Source organism: Ammospiza caudacuta, chromosome 1 (genome assembly GCF_027887145.1).
Source record: "Ammospiza caudacuta isolate bAmmCau1 chromosome 1, bAmmCau1.pri, whole genome shotgun sequence".
NCBI classification, from domain to species: Eukaryota; Metazoa; Chordata; class Aves; order Passeriformes; family Passerellidae; genus Ammospiza; species Ammospiza caudacuta.
In genome coordinates, this window is record NC_080593.1 from 129,633,898 (window position 1) to 129,648,859 (window position 14,962).

Here is a 14,962-nt window from a genome sequence, read left to right on the forward strand (position 1 = left end):
TACAGCACCAGCATTATTCTTGCAGGACAAGAATCACAGGATTTATAGCAAATAGCATGGAAGGGAAGGAGGAAGAAAGGAAAAGATCTTTTCAAAGAGAGGGAGAGAATTTGGGTCTTAGTGATATGCATCTATTTGTCTATTGATTTAAAATTTTTTTGAATACATATAGACAGTTTCTAGACTTAAAAAATTATCCATGAGGCTCTCAGGACTTTCCTATTTGGAATCAATGACTTGAATTAATGCAGTAGCTGTAGTGGAGTTTTCTCAAACAAGAATATAGATCTTGCATAAAACACTGGAGACAAAATAATTTTTACTAAATCATAAATTTTATTGGCCATTTCCCTTATCATGTTTGCTTTGATGGATCAAGTCTATTTGAACAAAAGAATCTAAAAATATCAATGGTGCCCTGCACAGAATACTTTCATGGGTGCTGAGTGTATCCATTTAAGTATGTGCACACATGTTAATGTTAGGAGTATGCTTTAGCAATTTCAAGATCTGATTCTTATTTAAAGAAGCTACTAATCTGGGTAAAATCATGTCTTGCAGGCCATCTATCTTCTATTAATGTCTTGTCTTTTTTTACTCGTTGCGATTCACAGTAGGTTTTGAGGAATGCAGTATGTTATGACCATCAAGTTGTAGCAAGTTCATCTCTAATTCTTCCTGAGTCCTGAGGATATTTAATAAGCAGCACTGTTTAGACAACTCTAGAAAGTTAATGCAGCTAATTAATAACCTTTCCTATCGTAGCAATTGAAATTTCCCAGCTGACATTGTTAGAGCAAGAACTGTGTCAATTCAATGGCTTTTCCGTAGCGAGAACAGAAGCTCCTGTGGTTACCTTTAAACTCAGTGACATCTCCACTTCTGTCTGCTGTAACCAGAGTAGATCAAATAGCTCGTAATAAATAATGAAAATAATTTTGCACAAGGTTGTTTGGATGCGATTAACAAAAAGTATGTTTCACACATGTTGAAGAGACAGGGAAAAAAGGTGCATTGCCTTAGATGCAATGCACCCCCTTTCCCCCTTTGGTTGTGCTTTTTCACACTGGGTGCACAATGGGTACAGGGTTACACTGTGCAATGTTACTTCTACATTTTAATTAGTTCAGTGAAGCATTAACAAGGGACCAAGAGTATGTCTTGTGTTACTGGAAGCTAGCTGGGCAGACAGCGTGACACTTGGTTTAAGTTCAGTTTCAGTGTGAATAGGTGCGTGGGGTCTAAAAACTCCAGGTACCACACTATGCATAAACAAGTCTGCACAAGTCTTTGCAAGGTCTGTAATTTCAGTGAACTTTTTCATACATTAAAGGAAACGAGTTTTTTTAAGAACTTTACAGTGCTTTTTAATTCTATCAGTAAGAAAACAAAACACATTAAAAAGTATAAAAAGTTGTCAAAATCAAAGTTCTATTTCTAGTAATAATAGGAAGAAGGAAAGAAAACAGTTTTATCTTTCAAATGAGGATATTTTTCTTAGATGCAATAAACATGCAGTGTTTTTATGATTTTTATATTTGATATATGTGCAAAATGTGCTGTAAATATACTGTTGCTTCATTGCCCTTCCTAGTAAACTGCTTGCTTTCAAGTCACTTATGTCACTACATTCATCTGGGATGTGTTGCAGTTAATTCTAACTTAGTGTTACTGTCATAAAGGTGGAGTTAAAGCTCAACAGCACTATACTACTGATTCCAGTATTCCCTGGTTTGCTCAGGCCAATGTTCCAAAAAGAATATAGCAGATCTGGAAATTACGGTTTGATTTCTCAATCCCCTATTTTTGCCTCTATCAAAACTATGAAATTTTCTCCTTGATCTCTGTCTGGATTGTGATATCTTCGACTTTCTGCTGAATAAAGGCTTGAAATAAATTGATGTTGTAACTTTATTTTATTAATCCAGTTAGCATTCTGGATATTGAAACCTTTATTCTCTAGATGTATCTTAGGCCTTTTTTTTTTTTGGCACATGACATGTAGGCTCACTAGTAAATGTGCAGCAGTAGAGCAGTGTTTTCCTTCTTTTCAAAAACCCTTGTGATTCTCCCCCACCCTCCAATATCAAGTACTCCTACACTATTTCAGTCTTTTTTGGAAAAAAAAAAAAATCAGTTGTAAATCTGAGTCATGCTGTAGTCTGGAACCAGAAGCTTGGATGTTTTGTGGGTTCCTGGTAGAGATTCATGGAGTAATAGGAGATTATATTTTCAACCTTATAAGTTTTTGATAGTTGCAGTTATTATTTATGAATAATGATTTAATTTCTTCTGTTAGCATTTTTTCAGGATGGCACAGGCCCAAATTGTGAGAGGAAAAGAGGATAACCAGCAGTATTTTATTTCAAGAATATAGGACCTGATGAAGTCCTGCTGTTAGCATCTAACTTGGGACAGAGTAGTGAAATTTTCTTTTTGTTTGTATATGGTTATGGGGTTTTGATTTTAATTTTTTAAAATACAATGCACCAGCTTTACATAGCTTGTGTGCTAGCATTTGTTCCTGTACTTACAAAGAGTCAAGACGAGAAATAATTTAGCATGATGTAAAAACAAAACCAATTTTTTTCACTGCAGCCGTAATTTAAAGAAACCAGTAGGGAAAAGTACGAAGCATGTGAAGAGTATGAATCAAATTTGCATTGCTCTTCTTTCTACTGTATAAGCACTGCGCAGCCCACACATCAAAATTTTCCCCTAGTCTGGCACTTCTCAAGTGTGACGTAGTTTAAATTCTGAAATGGGGTTTTAGAAAAGGATAGCTATAGCCATTGAACACATGCAAGTGGGCTAAGCAGTTCTTTCATAACTGTGTTTTAATACTTTCAATAGCTGTTTAAAATAGCTAGAAACTTGGGGTTTTTCTATTTTTTTAAGTAATATAGCAGTGGAAGTTTCCAAATAGGAGGGCGAAGTGTTAGATTCAAATTAGTGATAGGGTCTAATCAGTTAAGAATAGGCTTCTAACCCTCATAATGGACATAGCTCATTTAAGGATGGGTAGGCAGTATGGTCTCTCTTGCTTCCCCTGCTAGCTTGGATCTATCCCTTCTCCTCTGATTTCCTCACTTTTTTCATTGAGATTTAGTTGTAATTTAGGTGACTGAATTCACCCTTTGAATTGTTTGATTTTGGTTTAGTAATCTGGTTTTTTTTCTACTCTGTCTGATGCAAAGTTAGATTACCACCTGAGAACATGTACAACCTTCAGGCAGTGGTCAGTCAGGTAACCTCCCTTATACCTGGCAGGGCAGAAGTAGGGTAGGGTGTGACATGAATAGAACTACTTATGTACTTTAAATCAGGAATCTTGTTGAAGCTGAGCCAGTGTCTCTGCTAGATTTTCAATTTCCACTGCTTGCTGCCAAGTATATTAGAGCTGCCTATAAATAGTTTGTGGAATTTTTGACTGAGAATAAAAAATAATGTCAGGTTCTTTTCAGTCCCTGCCTTTTAAAACAACAACTGAGCAGCTTTAACTATTTTGTTTTGGGTTTTTTTTTTTTTTTGTTCTGAAACTTTCACACAAAAATCCCTCAGTCAAATCAGTTTAGCTGCTACTTTAAAAGTATGTATTTTAATGGTAGCAGACTCAAAATATAAAGAAGAGTGGAAAGTGACTAAGACACAATAATGTGTATCATTTGTAGACTGCAGCATCTTCCAAACGTTTGCTTGATGTTTCCTGATGGTGCTTTGGGCTCTGTTTTGAGACTCAAGCATCATCTGGATGGCAGCATGTATGTGAAATTTGTATTATGCTAACATCACAGATGATAGGGAATTTTATACAATTTTTTATGTGTGTTGCAATGGCATTCACAACTGGTGTAATATTGGTGAATAATGTATGCAATGCCTAGTGAATCCAGAATGAGAAGTTGTATAGCTTACACTGAATGGCTGTAGAGGCTGAGCTTATTCCTGAAATTGAGGTGGAGCCTCCCTGCAGCTGTGGTGAGTAGAGGACATGCTTGGGGTTTGTCTTGGTGCATCCCACAGCCTGGCAAGAGGGGATTTGAGGAGCAAAAGAAGTTATGCTGAAGACACAAGTTTGTGCTATATATGTTTCTAAAGGGTTTTTCTTGGACTAGGTCTAGTGTGGCCCAGAAACCTCAGTATCCATTACAAATAGGAGCATATTCTCTAAAAGAAATCCAGTTTACTGATTCCAGGGCCCCAGTGTAATGTGCATGAAAGAACAGGAAGTGGAGCAGATCAGGACATTCAGAAACATGTCCCTTACCTGAAACAAAATACTAATGTAGACAGATCCCACGTTCACGCCATAAAACTATCAGAAATAAAGAATGTATTATGTTTTGGTAGAGAAGCTAATAGATTTGTAATTTGTAAATTCAAAGCATTTACTGATGTACAAACTTAAATTTTTAGAGTATGGATTGTAATACTCAATTTTTGAAGAAAGAATGAAGACTTTTTTTAGATTTGGAGGTAATTACAATGCTAAGAAACGTGAAAGTAGGAGAACATTTGTCTTTGTAGATTTTTAGTTCAGTGTTACAAATTATGAAATATCATCATAGAATGGCCTGTGCTATTAAAGGACCATCTATTTCACCTGCTGTAGGCAGGGACTTTCCACTAGACCAGGTTGCTTTAGGCCCCATCCAACATGACCTTGAACACTTCCAGGGATGGGGCATTTTTATGGGGAGAATACATCTCTGTTCTTCACCAGCCTCACAGCAAAGAATTTCCTCCTGGTATCCAAACTAAGCCGGCTCTCTTTTGGTGTAGTCATTCCCCTTGTCCTGTCACTGCAGGCCCTCTCCAGCTCTCCTATAGGCCAACTTTAGGCACTGAAGTAACCACAGCTCTCACTCAGCCTTTCCTCACAGGAGAGGTGCTCCAGCCCTCTGATCACCTTTGTGGCCCTATTTATGGCAATAAAAGTAGATGTGATGTTCATTCAAGTGCTGATTAACTTTTGAGCTTAGGCTTTTTAGAGCAAATGTGGATTTGGAAGCTTCATGACTATTTTATTCACCAAAAAAATAAATTTAAGACCTGTTTTTCAAAAGTGTCATGCAACTACATGTTGTTCAAAAAGTTCCTCGGAGAAAAGGAAAGGACAAGGTGAGAGAGTGATTAATAGAAGACAGTGTTAGAAAAGTTTTGAATGTACAGTGCAGACTTTCAGCAGCACCATTCCTATTATTTTATACCCAAGAATAATTGTCTAAGCACGAAATGGTGGATACTGGTTGTTGCAAAAGGTAAAAAAAAAAGTCTAAAACCTGCATAAAAGTATTCCATTGCAGAATTGATCCTTTAGTTTTTGTCTTAGTTTACTGAATAAAGTTGCATCACAGTTGGTCTAAAATGAAAATGGTGCCACGTAAAATAATAGCATTGAGTATTGTAAGCAAATTCTGTGCTTTATCTGCTTTTACATTGAAATTGTATGTGCTTATTTCTGGATTGTGTATTGTTAAACATTTAAATAAGCACTGTTTCAGTATTGTTTCATCTGTTAGTCATTTTTATTCTTAATTAGAGAAATTACCTATGTCACTGTAGTGTTTGCATGTACAACACTTTCTCATTTTTCTGAACATTGGCTTTCACTCTTAGAAATTTTAGATATATTAACTGTATCCTCTTTGTGGCAAGTGTTCTTCTGTTACTGGAACCTGCAATAAAGGTTGTCACTGTTGCTCTGCATGCCTTCAGTAGAAAATCCTGACTGATGCCTATATGGCAGTGTTTCTGTGTATTGCATGTGTAATTTTATATTAAAATAAATGGTTGTTTAATCCATCCCTCACATAAAGGATACTTGGCATCGTGCTCCACATTTGAAATTGATTTACAAATCATCACCTGAAATTCTGATAGCTCCAGTACTTAACCCTAAGGAAATAAGGGGAAAAAAAAGTAAACCTAACTAGTTAATGCCAAACGGTTCATTTAAAAATAAATAATATAAAATTTATCAGTAACTCTTCTAGAGATTCTTCAGCTACACTGGAGATTATTGATCAGTTAATTCCTGAAAGTACTATCCCTTCAGTATCATCCCTTCTCATGATGCTTTTTAAATTGCTTTCTGTCATGAGTTGCATGTTGCCCTTTGTCAAGGAAATAAGCAGCAGCTGGGTGTAGGACAAAAACTAATGGTCAAAGTGTAATACACAATGTAAAAAGTCAGTGAAGACAGGAAAATATGAGATTACTGTGATTTGTGAATCTTATTCCAAGTAGTTGATCCAAATACATATTGGTGCACAAGCTAATTTTATTTCATGCATATATCTAATGGAAGGGATGTAGTGATTGCAAACTAAACTGTCAGAAGGCAGAAAATAGTAAAATGGTGGTACCTGTAAAAGCTGGGACTGGTATTGTAGAAATTTGGGAATGATACTGCTAATTTGCATTTTTACTGGATCTGGAGATACTACAAATAGTTGCCTGACTTCAGTGGACTGTATGTTCTGAGCTGTGCTCCACCTTAGTTTGAAGCATTCTTGGTAGCAATAACTCCGTGTTTCACAGACTGTTCTGGGGATGGGGGGTGTTTCAAACTGTTAGACTGTTCTTTTTTTTTTTCCCTTTTGCTCCACTGTTTTCTTCACTTTCAGTTCTTTCGCTCATGTAAATTGAAGTGCACATGTGCTCTTCCTGTCTTCTCAAGAAGAGAAAATTTAAATTTCTGTAGTTTGATTTAGCAGTGGTTGGAGAACACATGGTGCACAGATAGAAAAGAAACTACAGGAGAAACTTAATTTTATAGACTCTGAGTTATAAATGAGGGAAAAACACATCTAGTCCTTTTTGCATGCTCATGTCCATCTGAGATTACAGAAAGTATTTCTTTCATTTGGTACTTTCAGTATACTGAATACTGATCCTTCTGCAGTACAGGAGAGCTTGGCAGCAGTATGGCCATATACCTATGCATGTGTAGCTTTTGGCTGTGGATACAGCTTTAAATTCCTTCAGCTGATGCATTTTATTCTAAATGCACATTAATTTAACAAATATAAGGAAAGTGTTCAAGAGATGAGGTTGTAAATGATGGGTCAAAAGACTGAAAAGGCTCCTAACTGATTGGGTTTTTTTGGTTCATTAAATGCAGGTGGCCCACGAGTAAGTAATTCAATAAAGTATTTTGGGTTACATACTGAACTAAGGCTTTTATCATAGAATGGTTTGTGTTGGAAGGAACCTTTGTAGATCATGTAGTTTATCTGAAGAGTAGTAGTACTTGTTTTTCTGTTGGTCTTCCACATGCCCTGCTCTGAGCTGTAACATCATAACCATGGATTAACCTTAGGCGTGGTAGGCAGGCAGTGGCCTTTGCCACTTCTCTCCCGCAGGCTTGGCAGAGGAGCCTGACTGAGGCTCAGCAGGACACATGGCATCTTCAGTGAAAGCTTGTTTCTGTTTCTGCTCAGCTGTGCTTAGGTGTTTGCAGGAAATGGGCCACTGGCTGGGACTGTCATAAAATGTGCTATCAAAAAGGGTCATTCCAAGAAGGCATCATAGATTTTCCAGCTTCAGTATCTGTAGATGAAGAAGGTTATTTTTATTTTTTGTACTCAGTAGTCAAAGTACCATTGCTAAGTGGTTTTTTAGGGAGGTGATATGGGAGGCAGCACCAGTTTGTTCTTGAAAGCATATAGTGACCTTATTTTGGTCAATAAGAAGCATAACTTAGTGAAGAATAATGCAGGGTAACTTCAGGACAAGGGACAGTTTTGTAAGGTACAGGGTGAGAAGAAATTTTGGGCTAGGATGAAGAAAGGATGTTTGGTCGTGAAATACATTGTCTAAAGTAAGGCAAGTTGAACACATATGATAAAGGGTGTTTAGAAACACATAATATACAGGAACTGTTGTTGATCTCTTGCCCTTGATAATTGTGATTCAAGAAAAATACCCTGTCCAGACTGCCTGTGTAGCATTCATTAAGAGGTACCACTGTACCTTTTAACTCAAGGTAGTTTAGAAAAAGCTCTCTCTTCATAGCTGTTCAGTTACAGCGCTTCTTCAATTTGTACAGCTCTATTTATAGGGGCTTGTAATTTGGCTGTTGAGGATAATGGCACAGGCTTAATCTTGATACAGAAGAATTTAGCTTCAACAGAGATAGGTCTATTTAATTCAGTCTCAAGATACATGATGTTATTTCAAACTGAAGTTACAGAGTTTGATTTTACAATCACGGTGGACAAAGTTGCATGTACCAGATCTTTGTGTGTGCTTTTGCACTATTTATCATTTCAGTGTATTATATTAGTATTACTAATTTTAGCCAATCTGAAATCAAAACTGCTTCATTTAAGAGTCATTATTTACTGTCTCAAATACATCAGCATTTAGGTAAACTTGTTCTTTGTTCAAATCCTTCAAGTTCACCTATATATATGTATTTATATATCTGGAGAGCAGAAGGTTGCCTTGTTTAATCTGAATATTTTGACTAAGGAACACTTAACTATAGGAGGGTGGAGGTTAGTGGGCGTCTGTTTGGTTATGCTTTTTGTAAATGCATGAATTTGGATACAAATCAAAGGAGTGGCTCATATCAGGAGTGTTGGCTTAGTTTTATGCTCTGAAGAAATATCTACATAATCCTTTGAGTCTGATACTCATCCCATTTTGAGAGAGCTGTGCTGCATAGGCTGTGGGGAAAGATGGATGCAGGGGTGTTACACCCTAAAATGAAGGCTGCTGCATTGTGGTTAACCTCCAGAGTGAGGCTCAGCATCACTGCTACTGTCTGGGTTTCAAATATATAGAACTTGGCAGGTGATTTTTCCAAACATGTCATTTTTTTCTAGTGTGAAAGCATTCTTTTCCTTTGCTCTTTAGTTGAAGTGTTTGCTGCTGCCACATTTTCTTTGCTGCCAGCCCACTCCCCAGGCCTGTATTTAATCTCCTACCTGTGATGAAATTCAGAAGTAGTTAATGAGTCAAATACCTTCCAAGGCTATGGGTGTTATCTTCTGCATAGTTCTGTTCACCTCTCCAGATTACATGTAGGAGTCTTGGACCACGAGATTGGGAACTGATGTTTTGACAGTGCCAGGATTTTCTGGGTGGGGTATGAGGTGTTTGCCATAGTTTCATCTGGATTTGTAGGGGAGAAATTCCCCAACTGCTAGAAAACCTGAAGGCAGACCTAGTGTAATCTTACGTGCTTCTGTGGTCAGTCAACTGTGAGACATGAATCAAAAGGAATTAATTCAAGTGTCTGTGAAGCTACTTGTCTGTCTCTGCCTGCTCCTTAGATGAGGTGACATTGCAGCCCAGAGGATTTGAGTGGAACAGAAAAAAGTGGTGGAGGTCAAAAGGTCTGGCTTTGTGCTGTGAAGGTAAAATAAAATTTTATGGATACATCTGTTAGAATGGGTGAACAACTTTGAACATAACCATTCTTCCTTTGAACATTTGGGAGATTTTTAAATTTGTTGAAGACAGAAAGGCACCTCAAATGTTGGAGGTTGTTCCATGCTGTAAAACATTCTATCAAGAGTCCAACTCATTTAGTGACAAGTTGGTTGTGTTTTTTCGTATTGCAGTCAAGCAGTCTTCAGAGATATTACCATGAATGGTGGCAACAAACTCATGTGCACCTCAGTAGAAAGCCATTAAAAGCACTTTCCATACTTTTGCTTAACCTATAGGCCACCAGTAGTTTAAAATTTCATATTCTGTTTATGAATTTATTTTGTTTTGTTTAGAAAAAGTATATTAAATGCTTGATTTTATCTTGATCCTTATCCACTTGAATTTTTTTAATTTACGTGCAGTTGCTGACCATATCTTAAGCTGCAGGGCTAAAGTTGACATATATTTCTGTTTTGTATTTGTACTGTGTTTATAAAAGGATGTGAAGAAAGTGGGTATAGTCCTGGTTACACAAGTGATGGAAGATGTTGATTTTAAAGAAAACAATCCTAGTTTTTCACAGGCAGCACAGAAGGCAGGATCTTTTTGGTGTGTAGCTTCCAGTGCTGTGCTGTCAAGACTCCTATAACTGATATGGACCAATCTAGTGCTGAGTTTTGTTAGGTAACAACTGCTTCAGTTTAAAACTTGAGGTTGAAATGGGCATAAATAGCAAATATTTCTTTAGGACATAAAGAAATATAAAAACTTACTGGTGGCCTAAGAAATTTTATTTTATATTTTCATATTCTGCTGTGTTAAGTAGATTAACAGGAATTTCAAAGATAATTATGTTCCCATGTCTTAATGGAAGTTACTGATCTGTTACCTGATATATTGGTCTTCTAGAAGGCTAACTTTAAAAGGAACCATGTGATTATTTGTTGAGATCATACAAGGATCACCGCCTAAAAATTTCATGATGTTGTCAGCAGTTAGTAACATTTAAATGGCATATGAACACACTGTTTCAATGATAGTTTTCAATAAAAGAGGAAGTAATAATCTGAGAGATTCCTCATCTTTAATGTAATGAAAGTTTAGTGGTAGTTTATTTTTTAAAAAATACCAAAGACCTTTTTTTGATACTGTAGTACTTGGATCTGAGTTTAAGCTTTTCATCATCACACATTAGTGCCACTTCTGACTAATCATTGAAGTTAGTTTGACAATAAATATGACAACTTTTTATCTCAAGAGATTAATTGTTTGATTGTAAAGCATATTTAGATGGAAAATATTCAAGTGTTCTCTCTAGGTATTCAAGATTAAATTCTTCCTTTGAACATTTGGGAGATTTAAGTTTTCTTAACCCATTAATTCTGAGTCAACACACAGAGGATTTCGATGCAAGTTCCCATTTTAGTATGCTTTTCATTATTACTGATTTATAGTTTTTGTCAGTCTTTGATACATATATACTTTGTCTTGTTTTCCATCACATCAGTATTATGTCAGTCTTTTCATGTTTCATTGTATTTTTATCAGAACTGACTTCATTAGTATTCTGGGGTTTTTGTTTTACTGGTCTTTGCGTACAGGCAGTTTGTCAGGAATTCATATTCTGGGAGCATCAGTGATGTGCTCAAATACTGACTGTCTTCAATGTAATTACTTCTGGGTTATTAATATTTCTAGATGTTTGTGAGTTCCTTCTTTTTTTGTCATGATGCTCATTTTCAGTGTTCAATAACAACAGCAGATATAACTGTATGTGCTAATGCCCCTTTTTAAAAGTAAAAAGGTGAATAATCCCTGGTGTACTTGAAAGATAAAATGTTAGCAAGTTATTTTTAGGCTAGACAAGAGGTTCTGAAATGTGTTAATGTTTTCTTTATGCTGATGGAAATAATGGAAAACAAAACAATCAGAAATATGCTTCTGTGGAATTAGTTCCAAGTAAAATCATTTTCCAGCAAAGATGTTTATTTTGTAAATTGAGAGCTAAGTGTTACTGTACACACAAAATTAGAGTGGCAGCATCCTTTGGCATGTCATTGATATGCAAAGCAGAGAAATTATTTGGAGAACAGTTTTTTAAAACTTAGATGTATATTTTACTTTGAAAATAGTTTATTGAAAAATAGTTGCTCACCAACAGTATTTGAAATAGCATTTGTTTTAAAAATACTTCAGTGTTTTGAACATTGAGGAGAATTGTTGCAGTGTGGAATTTTTTTTAATAACTGAGGCAAAGCAATTTGGTATGTAAATATATGCAGTGAAATTAGTACTTTGAAAATGAAGTGGGAAACATGCCACTTTGAAGAACCAAGGAATTTAGTTTTTAAAAATAAAAAAATTAACTTACTATCTTTCTACAAATTATGATCATCAGGTTTCTAACTGTATTGTGTCTCTAAGAAGCTAAAAATTATGGCTGTCTGTATTTGGTGTCAACCCTGGGAGCAATTTCTTAAACATCCTATGTGTAATCACTGGGGAGCACTGGGGTATACTCTTTCTTGGTCTGCTTGTAACAGTCTTTAAATTGGTATAAAAGGAATTTGTGTTTTCTTCATATATTTAAGGTTCTTGTTCCCAGACATAGTACCCTGACATTGCAGTGCTGGTAGAACAACTGACATCACATACATGAAAATCTGTGTGACATGGCAAATCTTAAGGACTACAAAACTTTGAAGGATTAAGAGTTGTGGGTTTTTTGCTTAAGTGAAGTATTTTACATTTTAGATTCACTGCCTGTGTTCAAAGGAACTTATGTATCAAAGTAGCTGTTTACTCCTGATATTTCTGAAAGATTTTACTAAAAATTTGTTGTAAATGTTAAAAGAAAAGATAATGAATAAAGGAGGGGAGAAATGCACACAAATACAATTTGATGTGTCGCATCCTGTACCAGGACTGCCACCTGCCAGCAAATATGTTGGCTTTACCAGGCTTTTTTTGCTTTGGAGAGTAGAAAGTAGTATGGTGTTAGGAGGGATACCCTTTTTTGGTCTCTTACTCTCGATGACCATATTGGTCTTGTTCTTCTTTGCAAGTCTACTTTGTTTTAATGAACATTGCGGGGGAGTTACTCTCAAAGCTAGCTGGTTCCCTGCTGTATCTGAACTGTCTTTCTGGACAAAGGGTGTAGGCTGCAATTTTTCTGAAATAGATGGGTATAGTCCCCTGGATGTCTTATTTGCATAGCATTTACTAGCAAATCTTGCTCTAGAAGGAGATGAGGAAGATGCATGGAAAGAGACCTTTCGTGAAAATAAAATAGCACTTGATGCAAAATACAAAGTCTACCATGTGACATGCATAAGGTTTCTCAAAAATGACAGTATCAGTCTCTGCTTTTTCCTTAACTTTCTAGTACATCTAATTGTTCCTAGTAAACTAACAATGCTTGGGTGGGGGTATTTTTTAATGTATGGTAACTTTCTCTCTAGTTTTTCTCTTTAATTTATGATAAAACTTATGTTGGACCTTTCATGTTTAATATTAATTAAAAGAACTTCAGGTTTGTTCATTCTGTTCTGTAAAAAGGTATCTGAAGAATTTTTACAAATTTTATCTTGGAAATTAGCTTATTCATTATGTTTAATTTTAGGAAATGGTGCTCTTGCAGAACATTCTGAAAATGTGCATATTTCAGGAGTTTCAACGGGTAAGTCATTTTTTGTAATGTTTAAATTTCATGCATGACTTAAATAGTAAATATTGAAAGCCACCTGGTATCTTATGAAGAGATATTTGGCTATAAAAATTATTACTGCCTTTTGCAGCATGTAATAAGGAATGAAGCAACTGGAACATGGAAAAATTCTCATAAGATAAAACTGATACCTGCATGCTCATGAACAGATTATGCCTTTCTAAGTGGACTGCTTAATTATTTTTCCATACAAACATTGAACTAAGAGAAAAGTTGGTTTAAGTTGAATTGATATTTTCTTTCCACAGTGAAGTTTTTGTGAAATGAAATTTACTGAAATGTAATTTTGGACACTGCTACTATCAAATAACGTAAATCCAAGAGTTATGCATTTCACCTGATTAGATTTAACTGAAATGACTGTACACTTGGCTGCACAGTTTCTTTAATACAAGAAAAAAATTTAGAACTCATGAAACTGAGAAACTGATGAGATGCTGGGAGCAGAGGGGGTATAAAAGCAGCTCAAAGGTTTCTATGTTCCCTTCCAATAAGTGAGTTTTAGGCCTTTTCTGGGCAGCAGCTGCAGCCATGTCTGGTGTGTGTTAGTGATGGGACTGTGTGGCCATTGAGGCATTGGCGTGCACTCTTTGTTCTTCAGATGCTGTGCAGTGTCAGCCGCTGCTGGGCGTGGTTTATCATACAGATACCCAGAATATGTGCAAACAGGGAAATAAAGGCTCCTCAGCAGGTAGCAGAATACAAGCCTGATTCTTTCCCTAGGAAAACTGCCTCTAATCCCTAGAATTCAAACTGATTTTCATACCTCCTTCTCCTAAAATAGGAGTCAAAATGCAAAGTTGTCCTTTTTGAGAACAACTTGTACATCTCACTGTAGTTATCCTTGCAGTATTGCTTTAAACATTACGTTGCTACTTCTGCTTCTATGGTTGAGTTTTTGGATAAATTTATGGTCAGTGGGTGGTCTCTGTTACACCTACTGCTTTCTGTTTGCCTTTTATTGTTCAGCACTCAAGGACTGTTAAAAGTCTGTTTATAGAAGATCTTTCTTACCCATTCTTGTGCTGCATCATGAAGAATGCTGTTGCCTTTTATTAGTACTGGTTAACCAAGGATCCTGTGTACTGCATTTATGGCACACTGTAAATAATAAATGCCTACATAGCTAACTTGCTCCTCTTTGAGCAATTATTGCTGGAATTGGAATGGATGAGAGACGCTAAATCAACTTAAAATCTCGCTATGCAGCGTTCAGAGTATGTTTTAACAACCCCTCACACCTTTCTTGACTGCAATGGTTGTGTCAAAAGTCACAATACAGGCAGAAAAGCAGCTGCTGGGAAAGAGGTGAATGGAATTTTTGACTCTGCTTCCAGTACTTTGGCCAGCATGCTTGAATAGGCAGTGCCAAGAAGAGCAGAACACAGCGTACTTTGTACGCAAGATAACAGCAGCTGGTAGATAGAACTTTAACTACTGAGAAGAAAGATCCATTTAGAAATAAATAATAATAATAATAATAACAAAAACCCAAAACAAAACACCAAAAAAAACCCAAACCAAAACAAAAAAGGTATCTCTGATATTCTTGTGTTTTTAAATAGCTTTCCAGATGGGAAAAGTACTGTACTACTAAGTTTCTTTCTTAATACAAAGTGCAACTTCTTCACTGGGGAATTTTGAGGTAATGGGGAAGGGGTGATCTGTTAAGAGCAACCTCAAGAAAGCATATAGACTGACCCAGTAGCATTTTCCTTACTGCTCTTTGTATGTACATCTTAAATTTTAAGTTCATAGCCCAAGTATAAAAGAAGGTGATGAATAAAATTAATTTTCTAGTTCCTTTTAAATAAATTGGGTCTCCCAAATGTATTTTCTAACTTGCAGGTT

At 36.1% G+C, this 14,962-nt stretch overlaps 1 protein-coding gene across 2 annotated transcripts in view; it reads left to right on the forward strand.

The window, feature by feature from the left end:
- Positions 1 to 14,962, forward strand: part of LRP12 (LDL receptor related protein 12) — a 49,110-nt gene that overhangs the window by 15,176 nt on the left and 18,972 nt on the right. Inside the window, exon 2 of one of the 2 annotated variants that reach the window (XM_058815892.1) lies at positions 13,007 to 13,063. In XM_058815892.1, coding sequence (XP_058671875.1) covers positions 13,007 to 13,063 — 57 coding nt within the window. Of the gene's footprint in view, positions 1 to 12,861; positions 13,064 to 14,962 lie in introns of those variants that run through there. The other variant, XM_058815809.1, reaches the window with a different exon arrangement.